We start from the raw sequence: 13497 nt of genomic DNA on the forward strand, positions 1-13497 counted from the left end.
ACACACTGTTATGTAGGATCTGTGGATGACACACTGTTATGGAGGATCTGTGGATGACACACTGTTATGGAGGATCTGTGAATGACACTGTTATGGGGGATCTGTGGAGGACGCACTGTTATGGGGGATCTGTGGAGGACGCACTATTATGGGGGACCTGTGTATGACACTGTTATGGGGGATCTGTGGATGACACACTGTTATGGGGGATCTATGGATGACACACTGTTATGTAGGATCTGTGGATGACACACTGTTATGGAGGATCTGTGAATGACACTGTTATGGGGGATCTGTGGAGGACGCACTGTTATGGGGGATCTGTGGAGGACGCACTATTATGGGGGACCTGTGGATGACACTGTTATGGGGGATCTGTGAAGGACGCACTGTTATGGGGGATCTGCGAAGGACGCACTGTTATGTAGGATCTGTGGATGACACACTGTTATGGGGGATCTGTGGATGACACTGTTATGGGGGATCTGTGGATGACACACTGTTATGTAGGATCTGTGGATGACACACTGTTATGGGGGATCTGTGGATGACACACTGTTATGTAGGATCTGTAGATAACACACTGTTATGGGGGATCTGTGGATGACACTGTTATGGGGGATCTGTGGATGACACTGTTATGGGGGATCTGTGGATGATACACTGTTATGGGGGATCTGTGGATGACACTGTTATGGGGGATCTGTGGATGACACACTGTTATGTAGGATCTGTGGATGACACACTGTTATGGGGGATCTGTGGATGACACACTGTTATGTAGGATCTGTAGATGACACACTGTTATGGGGGATCTGTGGATGACACACTGTAATGTAGGATCTGTGGATGACACACTGTTATGGGGGATCTGTGGATGACACACTGTTATGTAGGATCTGTGGATGACACACTGTTATGGGGGATCTGTGGATGACACACTGTTATGTGGGATCTGTGGATGACACACTGTTATGGGGATCTGTGGATGACACACTGTTATGTAGGATCTGTGGATGACACACTGTTATGGGGGATCTGTGGATGACACACTGTTATGGAGGATCTGTGGATGACACACTGTTATGGGGGATCTGTGGATGACACACTGTTATGGGGGATCTGTGGATGACACACTGTTATGGGGGATCTGTGGATGACACACTGTTATGGGGATCTGTGGATGACACACTGTTATGGGGGATCTGTGAATGACACTGTTATGGGGGATCTGTGGAGGACGCACTGTTATGGGGGATCTGTGGAGGACGCACTATTATGGGGGACCTGTGGATGACACTGTTATGGGGGATCTGTGAAGGACGCACTGTTATGGGGGATCTGCGAAGGACGCACTGTTATGGGGGATCTGTGGATGACACTGTTATGGGAGATCTGTGGATGACACTGTTATGAGGAACTGTGGATGACACTATTATGGGGATCTGTGGATGACACACTGTTATGGGGATCTGTGGATGATACACTGTTAAGGAGGATCTACGGATGACACTGTTATGGGGGATCTGCGGATGACGCAATGTTATGGGGGACCTGTGGATGACACGCTGTTAAGTAGGATCTGTGGATGACACACTGTGATGGGGGATTTGTGGATGACACACTGTTATGTAGGATCTGTGGATGACACACTGTTATGGGGGATCTGTGGATGACACACTGTTATGTAGGATCTGTGGATGACACACTGTTATGGAGGATCTGTGGATGACACACTGTTATGGAGGATCTGTGAATGACACTGTTATGGGGGATCTGTGGAGGACGCACTGTTATGGGGGATCTGTGGAGGACGCACTATTATGGGGGACCTGTGGATGACACTGTTATGGGGGATCTGTGAAGGACGCACTGTTATGGGGGATCTGTGGATGACACACTGTTATGGGGGATCTGTGGATGACACACTGTTATGGAGGATCTGTGAATGACACTGTTATGGGGGATCTGTGGAGGACGCACTGTTATGGGGGATCTGTGGAGGACGCACTATTATGGGGGACCTGTGGATGACACTGTTATGGGGGATCTGTGAAAGACGCACTGTTATGTAGGATCTGTGGATGACACACTGTGATGGGGGATCTGTGGATGACACACTGTTATGTAGGATCTGTGGATGACACACTGTTATGTAGGATCTGTGGATGACACACTGTTATGGGGGATCTGTGGATGACACACTGTTATGTAGGATCTGTGGATGACACACTGTTATGGAGGATCTGTGAATGACACTGTTATGGGGGATCTGTGGAGGACGCACTGTTATGGGGGATCTGTGGAGGACGCACTATTATGGGGGACCTGTGGATGACACTGTTATGGGGGATCTGTGGATGACACACTGTTATGGGGGATCTGTGGATGACACACTGTTATGTAGGATCTGTGGATGACACACTGTTATGGAGGATCTGTGAATGACACTGTTATGGGGGATCTGTGGAGGACGCACTGTTATGGGGGATCTGTGGAGGACGCACTATTATGGGGGACCTGTGGATGACACTGTTATGGGGGATCTGTGAAGGACGCACTGTTATGGGGGATCTGCGAAGGACGCACTGTTATGTAGGATCTGTGGATGACACACTGTTATGGGGGATCTGTGGATGACACACTGTTATGTAGGATCTGTGGATGACACACTGTTATGTAGGATCTGTGGATGACACACTGTTATGTAGGATCTGTAGATGACACACTGTTATGGGGGATCTGTGGATGACACTGTTATGGGGGATCTGTGGATGACACTGTTATGGGGGATCTGTGGATGACACACTGTTATGGGGGATCTGTGGATGACACTGTTATGGGGGATCTGTTGATTACACACTGTTATGTAGGATCTGTGGATGACACACTGTTATGTAGGATCTGTGGATGACACACTGTTATGTAGGATCTGTAGATGACACACTGTTATGGGGGATCTGTGGATGACACTGTTATGGGGGATCTGTGGATGACACACTGTAATGTAGGATCTGTGGATGACACACTGTTATGGGGGATCTGTGGATGACACACTGTTATGTAGGATCTGTGGATGACACACTGTTATGGGGGATCTGTGGATGACACACTGTTATGTAGGATCTGTGGATGACACACTGTTATGGGGATCTGTGGATGACACACTGTTATGTAGGATCTGTGGATGACACACTGTTATGGGGGATCTGTGGATGACACACTGTTATGGAGGATCTGTGGATGACACACTGTTATGGGGGATCTGTGGATGACACACTGTTATGGGGGATCTGTGGATGACACACTGTTATGGGGGATCTGTGGATGACACACTGTTATGTAGGATCTTGTGGATGACACACTGTTATGTAGGATCTTGTGGATGACACACTGTTATGGGGGATCTGTGGATGACACACCGTTATAATGTGTGACATAGCTTTACAGATTCCTTTATTAGCAGCCCTGGTCTTCTCCCCCCAATTACTGAAAAAAAAAAAAAAAAGACACTGCTAATTTGGACCTCAGATCTATACTCCAATGCCTCATGGAAGGAAAAAGCAAAGTGCACATGAGATTTGTGAAATCTCATACACTTTGCTGGTATTGTATTATGCTGTGGTTTTTCTGCACTAGAATCTGCATGGAAAAACCCTGCGTAATCTGCAACATAAGCAGGCAGGCAGAACAGCAGTGTGCGAACCTGATCTTCCTGCGTAAATACTCCTTCCAAACTCATAAGTGGGAACTCAATGGTTTCCTCAGAGATGTCCTATAAGAATACATGGGATATAGTGTAGTGGATGGGAGGACACTATATTGGATAAAATGCAATAATATTCTCTGCTTGAAAACAGGATGTGAAGTATGCGGCCATCAGTGGTTTCCTTTTCTTACGCTTCTTTGCACCAGCCATCCTCACTCCTAAACTGTTCCACTTACGGGAACATCACGCAGATCCACGCACCGCTCGCACCTTACTCCTGCTCGCTAAGGTATTCGTCACAAGACGTGATCACAAGGTTCTCTTGCGACTGCTGTGGGGTTGTTTGCACTGCCTGCAATGCACGCAATTTATTGTCACTAATGGCTGTCACTGATGCCCACCATACACACTAGTATGTATATTTCTCCAGTAAGGATCATAAAGTTATTCAATATAAGCGATGTTCAGAGTCCTCTCAGGCTGTATGCATCAGCATCGCCTTTTTCTCCTGTATGCAATTGCATAGATGCCTGTACTATTTCACAGAGAGGTGTCCAGAACAATAACATACAGTATATTATGCAGCATTACAATGAGACCCTATGGGCAAACTGTGCCATGGAACGCCTATACATCAGACACTTACGGTGGGAGCAACCCCTGACATATACTTTTTGACGGAAGGCTGTGACATGATGTGAACAGAGCTTTACTGGTATCTTGCCAGCCATAGCTCATTATTAACATGCACTGTCTTTAAGGCCGTACAGAGTATTGGGAATCTTGGGCAGCAGCTTGGTCATGGAAAAGAACAATGGATGTCTCCTTTACATCCACTTATTCAGCAGAGCGTTGGGCGTTTGCGGGACTACTTGGACAAGCTTATAGACATGGAAAGTGATGTTGGTATGTGGCACAGTTCTTGTTCATGCCATAACATTATATTCCACTTCCATCCTGACATTTACCTTTACTCTCCTGCCTCCTTCACTGTTTCCTTTTCTGTGACAGTAGATTAATTATTATTATTAGTATTATTATAAGTTATAGTTATATTGCAATAGACTTCTTGTCAGTAATACCATTGTAGAACATTTTACAATCAGGCTGACAGAGAACAATACATGGCAATCTAATTTTGTGTCCCCATAAAGGGAATTTGTCACCATGTTTCTGGATTATTATCTGCAGTAATACATGAGTAGCAAAAGAGTCCTGATCGTTTTTAGTTTTTTTGCTCTACCCCTCCATTTCTCTGATGTAAGCTCTCAAAGTTTCATTAAATACACAAGCAGGACTGCTGTGCCATTCTAACATAATGGAGAGGACTCCTATGCGCATGCTCAGCAGTCCTGTCAATGTATTTCAGTGCAGCTTTGAGTGCTGACATGAGGAGGATGGAGGCAGTTGAAAAATTAAAACAATAGTGATCTGGACTCCTTATCTGCACTACTACTCATGTAGTACTACAGATAATAGTCTAAGATCCTGGTCACAGATTCTCTTTAAAGTAAAGAATCCCTATTGGTGCTTTTTATATAATATATAAGAATATACATATATAAAAAAAAATGTTAATTGGGTTATTGCCGTTCCAGTAACAATCCAATAAAAGTCTCTAGGCCCATGGGGAACTGTGAATTCTACGAGAGCGGGCATCAGCAGCCAGAGACTATTTTATGATGGCCTGTATCTGCCTAGCATGCATTTCACAGTCCTTATGTGTAAATGTGGTTGTAAAGAAACTAGAGGAAGGGGTTAATGCTCCTCTATGTAAGCTCTCTTATAACTGCTCATTCAGACGACCATATTTATTTTACACTCCGCAAATTGCAGATCTGCAGAACACGGATACCAGCCATGTGCGTTCCACATTTTGTGGAACGGAACAGCCAGCCCTATGATAGAAATGCCTACTCCTATCTGCACTTTTTTGCGGGGCCGCGGAACGGAAGTACAGATGCGGACAGCACATGGTTCAACCCCATTGAAATGAATTGGTCCACATCCTTTCCGCAAAATTGCGGAATGAATGTGGACACAAATATACAGTCCTGTGAATGAGCCCTATCTCTGTAGAAAACAGCTAAGATGCAATTGTGTGTATATGAGCTTTTGTAACTTCCAGTTATCAGTTATGCTCAGGGACAGACTGACTATAGATCTTACAGGGAAATTTCCTGGTGCCGGGGGGGCGGCTGAGCCTTCCTCATGGTCACCAGCCAGATATGTAACGATCGGATGCTGTCAGCATTAATTACTGTAGGAGCATCAGGTACTTATGCACCTGGGTGGTGGCCACCGGTGCCCTCCTGAACTCAACTGTAACTGTCCCCAAGACAGTGATACGGTTGAATACTAAGGTACTAAGGTAAGAGCAGCTGTATTTTGTGCAGCACTATGATATTTCTTACTGTTGAGGCAGTATTTTGCGCTGCACTACAGTATTGCAGGCTGCCTACTTCTGTTGTCCCTGCCTACTTGTGTTGCCCACCTTCTGTCAGTTTGGACCCACCTACAACATGGTTTGTGGTCAGATCACTGTAGGGCGCAAAGACACAGAGGACGACTGCAGCTGTGTAAAGGTCTTCTTTATTTGAAGTAATAGCATCAGAGTATAACTACGCATTTCAGGAGATACTCAGGTCCCCTTCAGGTTCAAGATGAAGGGGACCTGAGTATCCCCGAAACGCGTAGGTATACTCTGATGCGATTACTCCAAATAAAGAAGACCTTTACACAGCTACAGTCGTCCTTGGTGTCTTTGCACCCTACAGTGATCTGACCACAAACCTTTCTGTGAGACTGGGCAACTCTATCCCAAAGGATCGATCCTGCGGCAGCATACTCGGCGAACGACTTTATACGAAAGCCTACAATAGGGTTGTGCCTATATTTAGCACAACCTCATAAGGTGAGCCTCCAATTTTGTCTCACACTATTGTCAATTTTGTACAGACATACTATTCTATTGTGCTCTCTCTTACTTTTACTTTTTTTATCAGGGCCACTTTAAGTTCCCAGTTCGCCAGTGGTTACGCTGAATCCATGTTATCATGTAATCATTCTCCTTTACATCTCTTGTAGAATGTGGCCATACATCGCGTACGCTCTTCCACCCATCAGTCACTATTAAGGAAGGATTCTTGCACAAGCGCAAAGCTGAGGCTGTGAATCTAGTTACTCGTTTTACATTCAAGAAAAGATACTTTTGGCTGAGCAGCCAGACCTTATCCTACTCCAAATCACCAGACTGGCAGGTAAGAGGGTAATTGGCAAGTTTACAGTTTACATGAAACCACAAAGTGAGGTCCATATATACGCCAGGCATGGTTTGCACCAACTAGCTGGAAATAGATTATATTCTGTATCTTCTTTTAAGACATGTACATGACGATAGCAGTCAGATGTACAGATTCTTTGGGAATTTGGAAAGTGCAGAGGTTGAATACCTGAATTCTTATCCAGCCTATGAAATAGCCAAGACAATGTACCAACAGTTTATGAATTTAGGCCAAAGATTTCAACCAAGATTCTTCATTTTATGTAGCAGCCCTATCATCTGCAGCTTACTAGTAATATGAAGCCTTAAAGTAAAAGAATAAAATTATTTGCATGCACAGTACAATGTGTTCCGCCTAAAATAAGACCAGGTCACATTATGATGTTTATTATCCTTATGCCTCATGCACACGAACATATTTTGTTATCGTGTCAGCACACCGTGTGCTATCTGCATCCGTATGTCAGTTCCGTAGCCCCACAAAAACAATAGAACATGTCCTATTCTTGTCCGTTTTCGCCTTAGGCTACATGCACATGACCGTATGTGTTTTGCGGTCCACAAATTGCGGATCCGCAAAAAAAACGGATGACATCCGTATGCCATCCGTTTTATTTTTTTGCGGATCCATTGTAACAATGCCTAAACACCAGAATGGATTTTAAGTGCCGGTCCGGGTTTTGCCAGCACCTAGCTGTCCTTAAAAGACAGCTGGGCTCAGCAGCAAGGTGTGTGTGCTGGGATCTGAGGCTTGTGCCGTGCTGGAGGGCTGAGACCCATGTTTAGGGGAAACAGGCCCCCTACAAGCCTGCTATGGACAGCTGGAGATAGAACTGCCAACAAGGTGATTTTGCTATGTGGACTTTCCATTGTGTTTCCCACCTGGCTGCAAATCAGCCCAGCTACTCACGCTTGGAGAAAAAGCCTGTTTTCCCAGACCAAACCCTTCACTGTGTCACATCCCCCCCCTTTGTTCAACCCTGAGGGGTAAACACTCGCCAATGTACTCGGGACAGGGCATCCGCGTTTCCCTGTAACCGGCCTGCCCTGTGTTCCAATGTAAATTTAAAGTTCTGTAGGAAAAGGAACCATCGGGTGACCCGGGCATTTCTGTCTTTGGCCTGGCTCATCCACTTAAGAGGGAAGTGGTCGGTCACCAAGCGGAATTTTCTCCCCAACAAATAATACCGTAGAGACTCGAGTGCCCACTTGATAGCCAGGCACTCTCTCTCCACTATACTGTACTTGGTCTCGGCTGGGGTGAGCTTACGGGTGAGGAAAACAACAGGATGCTCCTCCCCGTTGACCTCCTGGGACAGTACAGCACCGAGGCCTACTTCGGAGGATCCATCTGTACTATAAATTCCCTCTTGAAGTCGGGCGTCACCAAAACCGCGGACCCACACAGGGCTGACTTCAAAGCGGAGAACACCTCTTCCGCCCGATCATCCCAGTTAACCATCACAGACCTATGTCCCTTCAAGAGCCCTGTCAATGGCGCGGCTATCGTAGCAAAGTGGAGGACAAACCTCATGTAATAGCCCACCATCCCGAGGAATTACTTTACTTGCCTAGAGGTGACAGGTTGGGGCAATTCTGTATCGCCTCTATTTTGTTTACTTGGGGTTTGATGACTCCGCGCCCAATGACATACCCTAGGTATTTAGTCTCCTCTAACCCTAGTGCAAATTTCTTTGGGTTAGCTGTTAGTCCAGCCTTCAAAAGGGAGTCCACTACAGCCTGTACTTTGGGCAGGTGACTTTCCCAGTCTGTACAGTGAATGACAATATCATCCAGGTAAGCCGAGGTGTACCGCCGATGTGAACGAAGCACAATGTCCATTAAACGTTGAAAAGTGTCGGGGGCGCCATGCAGACCAAAGGGTAACACCTTATACTGATACAGCCCCTTAGACGTGATGAAGGCAGTTTTCTCTTTGGCAGCCTCCATTAAGGGCACCTGCCAGTACCCTTTCGTGAGGTCCAAAACAGAAAAATACTGTGCTTGTCCTAACTTCTTGATTAGCTCATCCACCCAGGGCATGGGATATGCATCGAATTTAGAAATCTCGTTTAGCTTATGAAAATCGTTACAAAACCGTAATGTCCCGTCTGGCTTCAGTATTAAGACTATAGGACTGGCCCACTCACTTTTAGACTCCTCAATGACATCTAGCCACAGCATTTGCTGCACTTCCTCCGAGATGGCTTGTCGCCGAGCCTCGGGTACCCGGTATGGCTTTAACCGGACTTTTGCCCGAGGCTCAGTGACAATGTCATGCTGGATTGCAGAAGTGCGTCCAGGGAGGTCCGAGAACACATACGTCTTCCGACTAACGAACTCCCTGGTTTCCTGAGCCTGTTTAGAGGAGAGGCTGTCAGCAATTTTTACTGTGGCAACCGCTTCCCTTGCATCAGACAGAGGGGCCGGAACCTCTTCCCCTAGAAAACCCGGCCGCGTGCTGTCTTCAGTACAGGTCTCCCTATCTTTCCAAGGTTTTAGTAAACTAACATGGTAAACCTGCTCCGGCTTTTGCCGCCCTGGCTGGTGTACCTTGTAATTTACCTCTCTAACTTTCTCGAGTACTTCGTACCACCTAGCCAGGAACTTACTGTCCACGGTCGGTCCCAGAACCAAAACTTGATCACCCGGGTTAAAGATCCGGGCCTGCCGATTATAGATCCGACTTTGTGCTTGCTGAGCTGCCTCCATATGCTCCCTAACAACAGCTAACACTGTCTCTATCCTTTCTTGCATCTGGGTAACGTACTCAATGACACTTTTATACAGTGTGGGTTGCTGTACTGGGACTTCGGTACTGGGCATACGAGGTCCATAGCGATTCGTTCAAATGGTACCTCGTACCGGTACGTCATGTGTCCGCAAGAGGTTAAAGGGAACCTGTCATTGGGATTTTGTGTATAAAGCTGAGGACATGGGTTGCTAGATGGCCGCTAGCACATCCGCAATACCCAGTCCCCATAGCTCTGTGTGCTTTTATTGTGTAAAAAAAACAATTTGATACATATGCAAATTAACCTGAGATGAGTTCTGTTCCTGAGATCAATCAGAGACAGGACTCATCTCAGGTTAATTTGCATATGTATCAAATCCATTCCGGTGTTTGACCCCACCTGGCTGCAACTCAGCCCAGCAGCACACGCTGGGAGGAAAATGCCTGTTTTCCCAGACCATACCCTTCACTAAGATAGGGCCAGCGGCTATCCATAGTATTCAGTATATTGGGCAGACTAGATGGGCCAAATCAGGGGCGGACTGACCGGTCGGGCACTTCGGACATGGTCCGAGGGCCCGGGCGGGATGGGGGCCCGCCGCAGAATAACATTATGTGTTAATGTTATCCCCCAGGGCTCCATTTGCGACTAGAGCCGCGCCGCAGCTCTGAATACAGCGGCGGGCACAGACAGAAGCTGAACTATCATGTTCACTTCTTATCAGCAGCGCAGTGGAAGAGTCTCTCCCTCCCCCTGTGCTGTCGCGGCCAATAAGAGGAGGGACAGGGGGAGGGGCTGTGGCCACTGCGCCACCAATGAAGATAACTGAGCTGTTAATACAATTACAGGAGGCGGGTGCCGGAATCAAATAGCGGCACCCGACCTCTATGACAGGGAGCGGCACCTGAGGGGTTAACTGCCGCTGATCGCAGCTCCCTGTCATAGAGGTCGGGTGCCGCTATTTGATTCCGGCACCCGCCTCCTGTATTTGTATTAACAGCTCAGTTATCTTCATTGGTGGCGCAGTGCGCCCCCCCAGTATAATAAACATTGAGTGCGGCGCCCTCCCCCCAGTATAATAAACATTGAGTGCGGCGCCCCCCCCAGTATAATAAACATTGAGTGCGGCCCCCCCCCCCTATAATAAACATTGGTGGCGCAGTGGGAAGTGCCAATGAGGGTTAAAATAAATAAATAAAAATTAACTCACCTCCTCCAATTGATCGCGCAGCTGCCGGTCTCCTGTTCTTTCTTCAGGACCTGTGGTGACGTCACGGAGCTCCATCACATGGTCCATTACCATGGTGATGGATCATGTGATGTATCATGTGATGAGCACAGTGATGTCACCACAGGTCCTTTGACAGGTCTTGAAGAAAGAACAGGAGACCGGCTGCTACGCGATCAATTGGAGGAGGTGAGTTAATTTTTATTTATTTTTTTAACCCTCATTGGCACTGCCCACCAATGTTTATATATTTATTATACTAGGGAGGGGGGCGCACTGCGCCACCAATGTTTATATGTTTATTATACTAGGGAGGGGGGGCGCACTGCGCCACCAATGTTTATTATGTTGGGGGGGACGCACTGCGCCACCAATGTTTATATGTTTATTATAGTAGGGAGGGGGGCGCACTGCGCCACCAATGTTTATTATGTTGGGGGGGGACGCACAGCGCCACCAATGTTTATATGTTTATTATACTAGGGAGGGGGGGGGGCGCACTGCGCCACCAATGTTTATTATGTTGGGGGGGACGCACTGCGCCACAAATGTTTATTATACTGGGGTGTTGGGGGGGGGGGCGCACTGCGCCACCAATGTTTATATGTTTATTATACTAGGGAGGGGGGGGCACTGCGCCACCAATGTTTAAATGTTTATTATACTAGGGAGGGGGGGCGCACTGCGCCACCAATGTTTATATGTTTATTATAGTAGGGAGGGGGGGCGCACTGCGCCACCAATGTTTATTATGTTGGGGGGGGACGCACTGCGCCACCAATGTTTATTATACTGGGGTGTTGGGGGGGGCGCACTGCGCCACCAATGTTTATTATATTGACCTTCTACTACGCTATTAACCATGTTGTTATAAGGGAAAGTAATACAGTGAATAGACTTTCATCCTAGCAACCATGCGTGAAAATCGCACGGTTCAACCGGAAAGATGGATCCGGCATTCCGGTATTTTGAATGCCGGATACGGCATTAATACATTCCTAAGGGGAAAAATGCTGAATCCGGCATTCAGGCAAATCTTCAGTTTTTTTCGCCAGAGATAAAACCGTAGAATGCTGCGGTTTTATCTTTTGCCTGATCAGTCAAAATGACTGACCTGAAGACATCTTTTCCGGTATAGAGCCCCTGTGACGGAACTCTATGCCGGAAATGAAAAACGCTAGTGTGAAAGTACCCTAAAATATTAAAGAGGACCTTTCACCTGTATAAACATTGTGAACTGAGTATGCTGCCATATAGAGCGGCGCCCGGGGATCTCACTGCACCTACTATTATCCCCGGGCGCCGCTCCGTTCTCCCGTTATAGGCTCCGGTACCTTTGCTTTTTAAGTTATAGTAGGCGGTGTCTTCCCTTGTCCTGTGGGCGTCTCCTTCTCCTAGGCTGCAGCGCTGGCCAATCGCAGCGCACAGCTCACAGCCTGGGAGGTTTTTTTCTCCCAGGCTGTGAGCTGTGCGCTGCGATTGGCCAGCGCTGCAGCCTAGGAGAAGGAGACGCCCACAGGACAAGGGAAGACCCGCCTACTATAACTTAAAAAGCAAAGGTACCGGAGCCTATAACGGGAGAACGGAGCGGTGCCCGGGGATATTTAGTAGGTGCAGTGAGATCCCCGGGCGCCGCTCTATATGGCAGCATACTCAGTTCACATAGTTTATACAGGTGAAAGGTCCTCTTTAAGTTTAAATCCCCCCTTTCCCAATTTTACATATAAAATATATAAACAATAAATAAACATATTACATAGCGCTGTGTCCGAAAAGTCCAAACTATTAAATTATTAAAAAATATCTCCTATGCGGTGAGCATTCGCCATTTTTAGTCACCTTGTCACCCCAAAAATAGGACTGTTCTATTATGGGCCGAACGTTTCATAAAATGCAAAATGCACGCAGCTTTTTTTGGTGTTTTTTTTTTTGCACGGTATTGAGTATCGCAATACTTTTTTATGGTGACGAAAGCGAATCAAAACTTTGGTATCGAAACAACCCTACGCCAATCTGATCGGCGTAGCGTTGTCACGATACCAAAATTTTTATTCAGTTTTGATTTGGCGACTAAAAATTTAATTTGGCTCCTAAATTTTTCAGTTCAGGAGCCAATGGCTACTAGGTATTTTTTTTAGTCTGGAGCACTGTGCCCAGCACCCCGATTCCGAATGTTATGCTGGCCTGGTAATGGCAGCGGGGCCCGATGCAGTCACTGTATTCTATTACACCGGGCCCCGCTCACTGTAATACTAATATTCATATGTGAACAACTTGAAATCCTCTGCGATCCTCTCCCTCTGAGCTCTCTGTACTCACAAACTCAGTAGCAGGCCGCTCCTCCCACTAGCGCCTGCTCCTCCCACTATAAATGAAGTAGGAGGAGCAGGCATGTGACGTCAGTGAGTTGCGCTGCCGCCCGGCCTGCTACTGAGTTTGTGAGTACAGAGAGCTCAGAGGGAGAGGATCGCAGAGGATTTCAAGTTGTTCACATATGGATATTAGTATTACAGTGAGCGGGGCCCGGTGTAATAGAATACAG

The 13497-nt window shown here is 46.9% G+C and overlaps 1 protein-coding gene across 2 annotated transcripts in view; it reads left to right on the plus strand.

Annotated features, from left to right (window-relative positions):
- The window catches only part of RASAL1 (RAS protein activator like 1), a 99425-nt gene that overhangs the window by 82186 nt on the left and 3742 nt on the right, over positions 1-13497 (plus strand). Inside the window, exons 14-16 of one of the 2 annotated variants that reach the window (XM_040416660.1) lie at positions 3861-3998; positions 4471-4615; positions 6797-6969. In XM_040416660.1, coding sequence (XP_040272594.1) covers positions 3861-3998; positions 4471-4615; positions 6797-6969 — 456 coding nt within the window. The remainder of the gene's footprint in view (positions 1-3860; positions 3999-4470; positions 4616-6796; positions 6970-13497) is intronic. The other variant, XM_040416663.1, reaches the window with a different exon arrangement.

The sequence above is a fragment of the Bufo bufo genome, chromosome 2, assembly GCF_905171765.1.
Source record: "Bufo bufo chromosome 2, aBufBuf1.1, whole genome shotgun sequence".
NCBI classification, from domain to species: domain Eukaryota; kingdom Metazoa; phylum Chordata; class Amphibia; order Anura; family Bufonidae; genus Bufo; species Bufo bufo.